Here is a 14,718-nt window from a genome sequence, read left to right as displayed (position 1 = left end):
AGTATGACAGAACTCTGCAGGCTATCTCTGCAGTAGATTGCAACTCCGCCCTTTTTGGCAGTTCTATCTTGACGGAAAATGTTGTAGTTGGGGATGGAAATTTCTGAATTTTTGGTGGCATTCCTAATCCAGGATTCAGACACGGCTAGGACATCAGGGTTGGCGATTGTGCTAAAGCTGTGAATATAACAAACTTAGGGAGGAGGTTTCTGATGTTAACATGCATGAAACCAAGGCTTTTACGGTTAGAGAAGTCAACAAATGAGAGCGCCTGGGGAATAGGTGTAGAACTGGACGCTACAGGGCCTGGGTTAACCTCTACATCACTAGAGGAACAGAGGAGGAGTAGGATAAGGGCATGGCTAAAGGCTATAAGAACTATAGCTTTAAGAACTGTCTAGTGCGTTGGGAACGGAGAATAAAAGGAGCAGATTTCTGGGCGTGGTAGAATAGATTCAGGGCATAATGTACAGATAAGGGTATGGTAGGATATGAGTACAGTAGAGGTAAACCTAGGCATTGAGTGACGATGAGAGAGGTTGCATCTCTGGAGGCACCAGTTAAGCCAGGTTTAGTCTCCGCATGTGTGGGGGGTGGGTCAAAAGAGATATCTAAGGCATGTTGAGCAGGACTGGGGGCTCTACAGTGAAATAAAACAATAAGAACTAACCGAAACAGCAGTAGACAAGGCATATTGATATTAGAGAGAGGAATAAAGCAGTCATAGGTATTGATCGGGAGAGCTAAGACAACAACGGGTAAATTGTGATGAATGGGCAGAGAGGGTCAGTTAGGTACACCTGAGTTCGAGGCAGGGGCCGACAGATTAACAAAATGAGGTACCATGTTAGTAAACAGTCCAGCAGGCATCAGCTGTGTAGTTGGGTGATCATAGGGTCCAATGAGCAATAATAGGTGAGTCAGGGAGTCGTTCGGTAGTCGGTACTACGCTAGGCGAGCGGGAGACACGGCATTCAGAAAACTAGCAGATCAGGGCTAGCAGATGGGTCTTCGGCGACATCGCAACGGAAAAGCCTGTTGAAACCACATCGGACGATTACGTCGGCAGACCAGTTTTGGTGGATAGACGAGGCTCGGTGACGACAATAAAGAGTCTAGGCCAAATGGCAAAAGAGGTATTGTAGCCCAAGAGCTAGCTGGTATACTTTGTCGGCTAGCCGGTAGACGGCCCTAGTTTGAGGCTAGCTCAAGGCTAACTGGTGCTTGCTCCGGGACAGAGGCGTTAGCCAACAATTAGCTGTGGTAGAGAAAAGCAGTCCAATATGCTCTGGGTTGATATTGCGCTGTGCAGACTGGCAGGTATTGACCGAGCTAAAGCTGGCTGGTGTCCGAGCTAAAGGTGAAGACCACTAACAGTGACTAACAATGACTACTGTGGCTAGTGGCTAGTTAGCTGGCTAGCTTCTAATGGAGGTTCCAGTTATAAAGTATAAAAATAGCAGATCCGTACCACATTGGGCGAGGCTGGTTGCAGGACAGTATATTTAGATCGTAGATGGAAAGCGAGATTAAAATATTTACGAAAACCCCCCCGAAGAAACAGACTATTTACATGGGACAAGACAAACACACGTCCGACTGCTACGCCATCTTAAGTGCATGAGGTGATTGTTTGTAGTGTGATTTCCTTTACGGTCCATAGTGGTATTTGAAACCGCATTATATTCTCCCACCATAATAATAGAGTCTTTTATTGCTTGATTTTATTTTATTTTATTTATTTGTATTGCTAGTAGGGTTTATAAATTATTCCATATATTTTTAAAGAAGCGTGGATCATCATTATTTGGACCGTATAAGTTAATGAGCCACATCTGTTTATGGTCCAATAACATATTTAAAATCATCCATCTACCTTGAGGATCTGTTTGGACAATTTTGACATTCGAATCCAAATTACTGTTAATTAATATCATCACTCCTATCATCACTGTTATATCTGGAGTATTTCTCCTGTCTTATCCGGTGTCCTGTGTGAATTTAAGTATGCTCTCTCTAATTCTCTCTCTCTTTCTCTCGGAGGACCTAAGCTTTAGGACCATACCTCAGGACTACCTTGCTTGATGACTCCTTGCTGTCCCCAGTCCACCTGGTCGTGCTGCTGCTCCAGGTTCAACTGTTCTGCCTGCGGCTATGGAACCCTGACCTGTTCACCGGACATGCTACCTTGTCCCAGACCTGCTGATTCAACTCTCTAAAGAGAGCATGTGTGGTAGAGATACTCTGAATGATCGGCTATGAAAAGCCACTTGACATTTACTCCTGTGGTGCTGACCTGTTGCACCCTCTACAACCATTGTGATTATTATTATCTGACCATGCTGGTCATCTATGATCTTGGCCATGTTCTGTTATAATCTCCACCCGGCACAGCCAGAAGAAGACTGGCCACCCCTCATAGCCTGATTCCTCTCTAGGTTTCTTTCTAGGTTTTGGTCTTTATAGGGAGTTTTTCCTAGCCACCGTGCTTCTACACCTGCATTGCTTGCTGTTTAGGTTTTTAGGCTGGGTTTCTGTACAGCACTTTGTGACATCAGCTGATGTAAGAAGGGCTTTATAAATACATTTGATTGATTGATTGATTTTGAATTTCTTTGCCGATGGGAGAAATATATGTTGCCCCTCCAGTCCTTTTTCCACACAACTTTATTTAAAATTGTTGAATGAGTTTCCTGTAAACAACATATATTATATTCCTTCTCTTTTAGACAGGTAAATACTAATCGTCTTTTCTTATTATCTGCTAAGCCATTACAATTACAACTGGCTATCCTTATTTCACCATTTACCATAATGAGACACGTTTCAAATCTATTTATCATAACATATGTTTGTAAACTCACCATTAAAAAGTAGCATAGTGATTGAGTATCAGCTATACCATGATATTTGCATTGCTACTAAGTAAACCTACAATTGTTCCTGTAGTAACTTGACAAGGAATGCCCACACGCATTTCGATATTACTTTCCTTTACTTTCAACCCAAACCTAAAGGTGTATTGCCAGGTACAAACGGTACAGATATAACAGAACTATATAGCCCACTCAGCCGGTGGTAGAATCACATTGCACAGAACTCACTCTTGGTGATGACATCATCAAAGGGGAAAGGTCAAGGTTAATGCCAATAATAACCATGTAATTATTTATATAGTGTCCACACTATAACACTTCTCCCCCCTCAATTTAAATCCCCCCCCCTGTAAGGAAAACATAAGGTTAACAAGTAAACCACATTAGTGTTTTCTTCTCTTTACTACACCACACTGTAGAACTTCTGCTGGTGTTACGGTAAATGTAACCAAAACAACAACAATAAAATGACAGTCCTTATTTCTTTTCAACTAGGTCTGCTGCTCCAAACAAACACTAACACCACGAGTCTCTCAGTCTCAACTACAGAGTTAGTTTTTCAGGAGGCTTGTGACTACGCTGTGATCTGCGCAGTACTCCTGGTGTGCTACGAGACACAGGTAAGGCATGTCCCAGTGGAGCTGGGTCTGAGGGCACAGGAGCGGGTTGGGTGTTTGTGAGAGAATGTCCATCACCCTCTGCTGGAACCACTGAATGCCCCTGTTCCTCAGATGCTGTTTCCTGTGGGATTTCAACTTGTATACTACCACCCACAGCTGTTCCGTCTGAAAACATGGTCTTGTCTTTGTCATAGCGCAGGCGGAGATGGTCCTGGTGTCTGCGCATGACTCGACCATCAGTCAGTTTGACCACAAAGGAGACGGGACCACTCTGACTCAGAATGATACCTGGCAACCAGCGTTGGCTGCTTGTGAAGTTGCGGATGTAGACAGTGTCATTGGGTTTTAACTGTCTCTCCCTTGCGTGGTGGTCATGTCTCTCTTTTTGTTTCTCCTGCTTCCGTTCCACTCGTGCTCTGATGTTCGGACGCAGCAGATCCAGGTGAGCTTTTGGCCTTCTGCCCATTAACATCACCGCTGGAGCCTGTCCTGTTGTTGTTTGTGGCGTGATGCGGTACTGGAACAAGAACCGAGAGAGCTTAGTCGTGATGGTTCCCCCAGTCATCCTTTTGAGCCCCTCTTTCAGTGTCTGCACAGCCCGCTCCGCTAAGCCGTTTGAGGCCGGGTGAAACGGGGCGCTGCGGACATGGCGGATCCCGTTTCTCCGCATGAATTCTTGGAACAAATCACAGGTAAACGTTGTTGCGTTGTCGGACACCAGAGAGTCCGGCAGACCATGGGTTGAAAACACCTGCCGAAGCTTTTCGATGGTTGTGGTCGCTGTGATGTTGCTCATGATGTGCGCCTCCAGCCACTTGGAGTGTGCGTCCACCATGACAAGGAACATGTGACCCATGAAAGGGCCTGCAAAATCTATATGCAGCCTAGACCATGGGTGGTCAGGCCACTCCCACAGATGTAGTGGCGCGGGCGGCGCCATCTTCTGGTTGATCTGGCACTCAGAACATGATTTAACTTTGTCTTCTACCTCCTGATCCATGTTAGGCCACCAGATGTAAGATCTGGCTAAACTTTTCATCCGGGAGGCACCCGGGTGAGCCTCATGGACCTCATCCATGACTTGTGCACGGCCAGGGGGTGGAACAACCACTCTGGACCCCCAGAGTATGCAGCCATCCTGCACACTCAGCTCCGTTTTGCGCTTTGCGTAAGGTCCTAGTCCATCATCCTCTATGACAGGAGGCCAACCCTGCATCAGGAATCTTTTCACTTGGGACAGGATAGGATCCCGGTCTGTCCACTGTTTGATCTGATTGGCATTCACAGGTGAGTTTGACAATCTCTCCATTAGGAAAATTGTCTCGGGAGGCACCACAGTTGTGGCAGGCATCTCTGGTAGCGGGAGACGGCTGAGCGCGTCTGCATTTGCATTGTCCTTCCCCGCTCTATACACTATCGTATACTGGTAAGCCGACAGTGTCAGGGCCCAACGCTGTAACCTTGCTGAAGCCATGGGCGGAATGCATCTTGATTCACTAAAAAGGCTCATCAGTGGTTTGTGGTCAGTGCATATGGTGAAATGACTACCGTAGAGGTACTGATGGAAGCGTTTCACAGCAAAGACTATGGCCAGACCTTCCTTGTCTAACTGTGAATAACCCTTCTCAGCACTCGTCAGCGTACGTGATGCAAATCCAATGGGTCTCTCTGACCCGTCCTCCATCTGATGAGAGAGTACTGCCCCGACGCCATAGGGTGAGGCGTCACATGACAGGATGATCTCTTTGTCTTGGTCAAAATGAACCAGAAGTTGTGCTGATTGTAGTAGTGCTTTCACTTCCTTGAAAGCTTTCTCTTGTGCTGGCCCCCACTTCCATTTACAGTCTTTGTGGAGCAACTGATAAAGTGGAGCCAACACTGTTGACAGCTCAGGGAGGAACTTCCCATAGTAGTTCACCATGCCCAGGAACGACCTGAGCTCTGACCCATTCTTGGGGTTTGGAGCATCCTTGATTGCCCTGACTTTGTCCTCCACAGGACACAGACCCTGCGCTGTGATCTTGTGACCTAGGTATGTCACACTCTGTGCTTGGAATGTGCACTTGCTACGCTTCAGGCGCAGCCCTGCCTCAGAGAATCTCTTTAACACCTGGTCCAGATGGTGGAGGTGCTCCTCCTCCGTCTCCCCTGTAACCAGGATGTCATCCAGGTACACTGCTACATGAGGGATCCCCTGCAGCAGATTGTCCATTGTCCTCTGGAAAATGGCTGGGCTGGACGCCACTCCGAAAACCAAGCGGTTGTACCTGAACAAGCCTTTGTGCGTGTTGACTGTGACATACTCTTTTGAGTCCTCGTCCAGGAGGAGCTGTTGGTAGGCGTGACTCATGTCAAGCTTTGAGAACGTCTTGCCTCCTGCCAGTGTCGCGAACAAGTCCTCCACCCGTGGCAGCGGGTAAGCGTCTAGCTTAGAGGCCCTGTTGATGGTGAGTTTGTAGTCCCCACATATACGCACCGTGCCGTCACTTTTCAGAACGGGAACGATAGGAGCTGCCCAGCGGGAGAACTGAACGGGAGTAATGACGTTTGCTTCCTGCAGCCGCTCCAACTCATCTTCCACTTTCTTTTTCATGGCGTAAGGCACTGTCCTGGGCTTGAAAAAGCGAGGCTCGGCCTGAGGATCCACGAACAGCTTAACTGTAGTGCCCTGCAGTGTGCCCAGTTCCTCTTTGAAAATCTCTGGGTATTTTTGAATGACATCCTCAGTCACTCGGGTGTGTTTTATCTCACCCCAGCTCAGTTGTATTTTGTTTAGCCAGTCACGCCCTAGTAAACTAGGCCCATTCCCTTTCACCACCAGGAGCCGTGCTCTCGCTTCCTGGCTGTTGTATGCAATGTTCACTTCTAGAGCCCCAAGCAATGGTATGGTCTCCCCGGTGTACGTACGCAGTCTGATCCCTGCCGGTGTGAGGGCAGAAACCTGTCTTGAGCCCCATTTTTGTTTGTAGGTCTCCTCACTTATGACAGAGGCAGAGGCCCCCGTGTCAACCTCCATCCTCATCTGCTTTCCATCTACCTCCACTGTAGCATAAATAGGCTCTGCGCGCGGCTCCCTCACATTAAACATGTTGTAGGAACAATGCTCGTCCTCCTCCTCTGTGCTCTCTAGGTGGTGCGCTGCTGACTGAGGCTTTGGTGCTGTGAACTTGCCCAGCCCAGTCCGCCCACCCTCTGGCTTGCTCCTAGGACCCCTGCATTTTTTTGCTAAATGTCCCTTTTTGTTGCAATTGTGACAGACAGTCTCCATGAACTTACAGTTGTTACCATAATGTGTCCCTCCACATCTGAAACATTCCACTGCTTTTCCCCTTTTTCCTGCCGCCTCTTTTGTCACCTGATGCACTGCACAACTTTCACTATTGGCCTTTTGAATATTTTTCACATTACTAGCGGCCATCTCCATCCCTTGAGATAGTTCCAATGCCCTCTTGAAAGTCAGTGTGGCTTCCCCAAGCAACCGGCGCTGTATGCTGTCCTCATTAATGCCACAGACTAATCTGTCACGGAGCATGTCCTCTAACATAGCCCCAAACTCACAATGTTCAGAGAGTTCCCGTAATTCAGCAACAAAGTTAGCAACAGACTGACCTGTTTTCCGAAAATGGCAGTTAAACTTGAACCTCTGGACAATCACTGAAGGCTTTGGATTGTGGTGAGTCTGAACGAGAGCAACTAGATCCCCAAAAGGAATTTCTCCCGGTCTCCGTGGTGTAGCCAAATTCCTCATTAGCTTGTAGGTTTTAGCCCCACACACACTCAAGAGAATAGAGCGCTGTTTAGCCTCATCTATGATTCCATTTGCCAAGAAAAAGTGTCCCAACCTTTCCACATATTCCGTCCAGTCTTCGTTCTCTTCCACAAACTCAGTGATAGTCCCAAACATTGCCATTATAACGCCAACCTGTCCTTGATCCTCGTTAGCGATTTGCACTTGCTGCTGATTGTCCCCGTCGGCGTTTCCGTCCAGTGGCACCTGCTCTCCGTCGCTCATTAAGCTAGCTAGCTAACTCGCCCTGTACAAGTTGATAAAGTTTTATCCTCGTCGCCAAAAAGGTGTAGTAACTTGACAAGGAATGCCCACACGCATTTCGATATTACTTTCCTTTACTTTCAACCCAAACCTAAAGGTGTATTGCCAGGTACAAACGGTACAGATATAACAGAACTATATAGCCCACTCAGCCGGTGGTAGAATCACATTGCACAGAACTCACTCTTGGTGATGACATCATCAAAGGGGAAAGGTCAAGGTTAATGCCAATAATAACCATGTAATTATTTATATAGTGTCCACACTATAACAGTTCCCCACTATTCCACCCACTAAAACCCCTCCCCATCTTAAGTTGGGTTGTCATCCCAGTGACCAGCAGACCACCCCCATTCCCCCTTGGTCCGAGGGCCCCCTTAGCGACCCGCACTAGCAGTTCTGAGGGGGGGGGGGGGGGGGGGGGGGGCAACTGTGACAACAATTTTGGACCCCCTTGTGGCCCCCCTAAATGTGGATGAAATAATTTTTACATAACAAATTTTTGCTATCGTTCTTTTTTTACATCCGTTATCAGACAGTGGCAACGTGGAACATGGTCTTTTGCCTGCTAATGCCTACAATGCAGTGAAGAAAATGATATGACAACAATAACGTCTAATGTAACAGGCCCCTCTAGCAGTACACCTGGCCCCAGGTTGGCCCCCCCAGTTGAAATGGTCTAGAACCGCCACTGGCGACCGGGACCCATCCTTTGAAAAGAGCACACAGTGCCACCCACAGAACAGAAGCAGATCAACCGCCAAAAGCATTTCCATCGCCCTTACATCGATTTGTATTATATATAGCTATTAAAAAATATATATTAATATTAAAAATCCTGCTTATCTTAATTTCCATAATTAACAAATCATTTTTGTAATAATGTAGGCAGTTCATGATAAGAATTGTTACCTGTAACCAGGATTGCCATTACAAAAATTACATTTTTGGCAAGAAATTATTATTTTAGCAAACAATTATTGTGATTCATCCTATATTGTCCCTAACATCTTTACTCCCTAGCAACAGTTGTGGGATACATACACACACACAAACACTCATACACACTCAACCCCTTTCCCCCACAAACAACCATAAACTCAGATGCTCAATAGTTGTTCCATCCCAGAGCCCAACTCAAGAAAGGACTTGATTTACGAATGCATATACAGTTGCAGATGTTTGAGAAGGCATGCAAAATTGAGCAAAAACTGGCAAAAATTGGGAGATTTGGTTAACCGCTGTAAAGTCCTAGGTGACTGAGATCAGATACACACCCTTCCCCTGAAACACACACGCAAGGGTCCCCCGTTGTGACCATTTTCCCAAGCATCTCTGTGCAGTCAGACCTTTGATTATTTTGTTCCACCAAGGCCACAATAATATGCCCCCTCTCTGAATGTCTCAGTGTGACCCCCTCCCCATGGGTTACTGCAGATAGTGTTGCCTGCACTGCCACTACCTGGGTGGGGGCACCCCACCGGAATCCCCACCGGCTAGGTACAAGGTCGTAAAGGTTCTCATTATCAGCTTTGAGAATTTCCTTGTATATTATGCTCTCCCATCAAGGGGCTTTGGCTTTGTAGGACCAACCCTACCAGGCAGGCTCAGAATCTTGAGGGGGCGGTGTTGCTTTAGTAGGTCTCTGACCACATTCATCTTTCTGATTTGGCTGCGAACAGGGTACTTACAGCAGGCCCATAAAACAGATAAGGACTTCTCCTTAGTGTATGGGTTTCTCAGGTGGGTGTCCAGGGTATAGGGTTGGGGACCATTCCATCAGGATAGAACAATAAATAAATAAATAAATATTATTTATTTTAAAATGTATATCTCATATCTGCACAAAATGGAAAGCTCTCTGGCACAACTGTAACGTGTGTCGTATAGAGGGGACCAAGGCGTGGCGTGTGGAGTGCTCATGATTATTCTTTAATGAAAACTAAACACTTTTACAAAGAAACAAAACGACAGCCAACAGTTCTGTCAGGTTACATACACTAAACAGAAAACAACTACCCACAAAACACAATAGGAAAACCCCAACTTAAATATGATCTCCAATCAGAGGCAACGAGGACCAGCTGCCTCCAATTGGAGATCAACCCAAAAACCCAACATAGAAATAGAAAACCTAGAACTAAAACCTAGAAATAGAAAACATAGAAAAACACAAAACACCCCCTGTCACACCCTGACCTACTCTACCATAGAAAATAACCTCTTACTATGGTCAGGACGTGACAACAACCTCTGCTCACAAACACACATGGGCTCTGGGATTTGCAACCTTTTTCCTTCTTCACTCACTTAACACTTTTCCAAACACAAAAAAACACACCCCACCTTCCATCACAATACATCTGCACATACCCACATCCTGTGCCTTCTATGTCCTCTGTTAGCTGTGTTTTATCTCTACCATGTTGATTGAGTGCTTTTGTGTTCCAGTTCCTTATATTTAAAAATCCATTATTTCGCTAATTATCCTTTCTTCTAATGCTGTCTTATCAATTTATGAAATACTATAAACAGAAAGTCTAATACTATTTTCCAACATTCCCCCTATCTAGAATGGTATAGCGTAGTTGTAGTTTATTTCTTTAACAATTGTTGTATTTTATTGCTTTTCTATATATTTTTTTTATTAAAATCCCTAACATGGCTAGTATTCGGAGTTGCATTATTTGACTCCTCTATGGGAATTTTGTAACATTTAGAATAGCCATGGAGTAGTCTTTGTGTCTCGGAACATTTGGTTATCAATATAAAGTTTATTGACTACGAGAGCTACACGTTTCCCTTTGAATCTATTCTCCTTGAAGACTGGGTACAGAACGTTGTGGCGTTCTGCAATTTCATTCATGCCTATTTTCATGCCAGCAAGTCTTTTACCCAGGCTTTTAACCGTTATTTTATCTTTAAAGAAAGCAAATTTGGCAATGACTGGGCGCTCATATCTCTGTCCTCTCTGTCTGAAACAGTGTACATTTCGAGTTGGATTTTGTCGACAGCTTCACGTGGGATCTGAAGCGCTGTAAGGAGGAACTCCCTCACTACACCTTCAGGAATTTCTCCTTCTTTCTCTTGGATACCAGTAAGTACCAGATTTTCTCTCATAGTTCCAGTCTGTATGTCAAGTAAGGCTTCTCTCAGAAAGATGTTCTCCTTTTTAAGTTCATTAATGTCCATTTCAATCTTATTGACTGTCCCTTTTAGCTTGTTTGTTTCTTTCTCCATTGTCACAGCTTTTTCGTCACTCATCTCGAGGCTCGCCTTCAACTCATTTATATCATTACTGGGTAGTTCAATTATGCCCAGTTTGTCATTTATCAATTTTAACAGATCAGTTTCCACCCTTACCATTCCCGGGGGTGAAAAGCTTAAATCGTCTGTGTTCATCGAGGAGTGGCATTTATTGGTTCTCCTTGTTTACGCTCTTGTTTACGCTCTGTCATGTTTGGGTGTTGCTTGTTTTCCTAATATTTGTAGATACATTTCTCTAACCTTATGATTTGTTTTGTGTTGTTATCTAGATTGAAGGTTATTACCCACCAGTATGTGAAGTGCTAATATTGAGTCTAACTTATAGATATTGTATATTATAATACGTTTTTATCTTGAGGTGATTTGCAGTGCTGTGTTCAGTCCGCCATCTTGCCGCCTAGCAGTCATGTCTTTAGTAATATCCATCATATATGTAATCTATTACATGGTGGTTTATTCATTGTAAGAAAGTCCCCCTCCTTGAATCCACCATAGAGATTACAGTAAAACCTGTCCACCCACTCAAATCTGGCCCAGTCCAGGCAGTGAAACTGAAACTAGACTGGGAGCTGTGGGAGTGAAACAGATTTGCATAGACTGGGCTCGGTGGTTCTGCGTGTCCCAGAATAGAGCAGCACTGTCACCAGATGTTCGCCCTGTCCCCAGGGGCTTGGAGGTAGAGAAGACTATAACTCTACTCTCTATCTTGAAGTTGTGGCACTTGTAATATTAGTCATTTTTATAATGTATTTAGCTTCTAATCACAGACTATAACACACGTCCAAGATACTGGTAGACTGTGTGATAGTTCTTATTTTATTTCTGTAAAGTCTGTCAAGTTAAACAGGTCTGACACAGACTCAGTATCCTGATGAATACAGACAGTCATCAACTACTTCCATGGCAGAACCTCTTCTATTATATCATAGTATATTGTGATGGTATTAATTACTGGTCAGTGATGATGTTCAGTGAGAATGAAGTTTAGGCCTGACAGTTTTCAAAGACACCATGAATCAGGCTTACTGAATGCATTTATTTTTCCAAATATTCCAAATATATCTATGATCCAGTTAATTAATAGAAACAACACAAATATGTATTGCAAAAATACATCTTTATTTTAATCCATTATTACATAGTTGAAGCAGCAAACATGATAGTGAATAAAAGCAGATCACATCAAATCTAAAACGAACAAAATCGCAGTCTACAGAATGGATTGACACATGAACTCAAGCCAAGCCCCCTGTTAGTCTATACGAGTGTGATCACTAAATCAGAGAACGAAGCAAGTCAAAGCAGAGGAAGCAGCAATCTCTCTCCACAGGGGTGTGTGACTGGTGGGTCCTACCCAGAACAGTCAGCCTTCCTCAGGGTCTTGGTGACTGGAGTCTGGGAATTCTGCTGGGCTTCACAGGTCACCTCTCCTGCCTTGGTCCACTCCTGGGCAGTGAGAGTCAGGGTGCTGCTCCAGCTGTACAGACCGTCCTTCTCCAGGACTCCGGGATTGGCCTCCTGCTCCTTTCTGGTCCCATCCACTTTCCAGCTCATGGTCCAGTCTGAGGGGAAGCCCTTGTTGGCCAGACACGTCAGTGTGGCTGTTGTTGTACTGGACAGCTCCTCACTAGAGGGGGGCAGGACGGTGAGGGTGGGGACACTGTTACCTGGAACAAACAGAACACATCAAGTTATTAACTACATCAAGTACAACTTCAGTAAAGTACACATCAAAATAAAGTGAATTGGAAATGCCCTGTAAATATGAATGTAAAAGTTAGATTGTTTAGTGAGATTGTTTAGTAATATGATAAAGCAGATTTATAAACCGAACAAGTATTAAATAAGTAGAGTTACAAGTTATACGACGTCAGTTATACATGTCATACAGATATTATTTAGGAATGAATCTGATGAGAATGGCCAAGTCATATTCATAGTATTTGCAGAATTTGAGCCTAAATTATTTTTAATCACATATCAACCATGTTAGTTCATGACGTTGGTTACAAACATAACTGAGACCTTTTGTCTTCACACTAACAGTGAAGGCTACCATGAATTCAATGCAACAATAATGACTACTATATCCAATACTATTAAAAATTGTCGTACCAGAACTAAGAGTTACATTCTGCAATCATACAAATCAGACATAAATAAACCTACAATTTAACATTTTGATTCAATAAAATGTTACTTGAAAGAAGGCTCAGTCAAAAGCAATTAAAATATTTAGAAAATCTAAAATCGCAATATTTTCATAGAGACAGAGTGTAAGAATAATATACTTAAGTGTAATCAGAAAGAAATATCAAGAGATCTTGTTACTTACTTCCAACATCAAGTCTGGTGCCGCTACCAAAAGTGTACCACAGTGATACAATCCCTATTACTGCTGGTACAAAAACCTCCTGACCATTGGGCAAGCTGAATTTCTTTAGACTGTGGTTCAAATCATTGACTCTAATATGGTATGAATACTTGCCAAAGATGATTTTATCTTGTTCTTTTCAAATACAGTGTTTTTTGTTTTGTTTTCCTAAAGAATTTGCTGAAACTACTCTTTATTGAACATTTCCTACAAGGTGCAGTATGTTTATTCATACAACTAATCTAAAATGTAGGCTAATCACTTTCATAGTTTAAAGACAGGTCAAATTTAATTAGATGTGATAACATTCATATTCTAACTGGCCATATTATGTGTAGGCCTTGTATATTGTTTCCCAAAATCATGTAAAAAAAAAAGTAAGTAAAAAATCCTCAATATTGAGGCTAAAATTATTGAAATATTGAAACACAACATCAAAAGGTGAATAAAACAGTTAATTTAGTTGTTTACTTACTTCCAACATCTAGTCTGGTGCCGCTACCAAAAGTCCTCCACAGTGATACAATCCCTATTACTGCTGGTACAAAAACCTCTATGTTGTGATGCTGCAGCTGTTACAGTGAAGATCAGTCATATAGAATCATAATCAAAACTAATACACTTGACCATCTTCCAGGTAGAACAAACACTTCATATAAGCTGTTCTAGATAATACCGATGAATTGAATCTTAAATCCAGATATGAGTATTTTGTCCTTCCTCTGTGTATCAGGTTCTCCTAGTTTGTCGTTATAGTCCTGCATTAGATCAGTGTTGCTAGTATTCCTCCATATCGTCCATCTGAAAGACAACAGCAGCAGCAGTAGTGATAGTGATCCATGTTGTATATTCCTTTATTAAACATGTTGATCTCAGATTTAACAGTGGTGGTAAAGGACAGACAACACTACCAGAGGAATTCTACCAGCTTTAGTTTAGAGAAGTGTTCACTAACTGATTAGAGGAACTTACATCAGAGACCAAGCATGAGTGAACAGACAGTTCATTATATCTGATCATCATCAGAATAAAAATATAATGGTGATGTGACATAAAAGTGGCCATACATCAGTTACCTGAGTAAACAGTTACTGTTTGATGTTCTTAAAGGACAGCAGGTAGCTAGCGCATAGAGTGTTGGCCTAGTAACCAAAAGGTCGCTGTCACGTCCTGACCAGCAGAGGGCGTAATTGTATTCGTTTTGGTCAGGACGTGGCAGAGTTTTGTTTTTCTATGTTTAGTTGATTGAGGTTGGACTCCCAATTGAAGGCAGGTGTGTTGAGTTGCCTTTGATTGGGAGTCCTATATAGTAGTGTGTGTTTTTCTTTGGGGTTGTGGGTAATTGTTTCTTGTTTAGTGTGTTTGCACCTGACAGGACTGTTGGCTGTCAGTTTCCTTGTTTTGTTTGTTATAGTGTTCTTTCTAATTAAATTGAAAGATGAATACTAACTCCGCTGCATTTTGGTCCATTCCTGAAGACAGCCCTTACAGTCGCTAGTTCAAATCCCCAGGCTGTGTAACGGTTGTCGT

The 14,718-nt window shown here is 43.6% G+C and overlaps 1 protein-coding gene and 1 gene segment (V, D, J or C); both read right to left on the bottom strand.

Moving 5' to 3' along the window:
* Positions 1–3,692: 3,692 nt before the first annotated feature.
* LOC115180559 (uncharacterized protein K02A2.6-like) lies at positions 3,693–7,590 on the bottom strand (the record flags this gene model as incomplete). The annotated part of the gene is made up of 1 exon (XM_029742743.1): positions 3,693–7,590. A coding segment is annotated over exon 1 (3,816 nt), but the record flags the coding sequence as incomplete, so codon positions are not given.
* A 4,322-nt stretch (positions 7,591–11,912) lies between these two features.
* LOC115180149 (Ig kappa-b4 chain C region-like) lies at positions 11,913–13,763 on the bottom strand (the record flags this gene model as incomplete). The annotated part of the segment is given in 2 exon segments: positions 11,913–12,481; positions 13,664–13,763. Coding segments are annotated over 2 exon segments (417 nt in total), but the record flags the coding sequence as incomplete, so codon positions are not given.
* Between the last annotated feature and the right edge of the window lie 955 nt (positions 13,764–14,718).

The sequence above is a fragment of the Salmo trutta genome, chromosome 40 (genome assembly GCF_901001165.1).
Source record: "Salmo trutta chromosome 40, fSalTru1.1, whole genome shotgun sequence".
Classification (NCBI taxonomy): domain Eukaryota; kingdom Metazoa; phylum Chordata; class Actinopteri; order Salmoniformes; family Salmonidae; genus Salmo; species Salmo trutta.
This window is presented reverse-complemented; position numbering and strand designations above follow the sequence as displayed.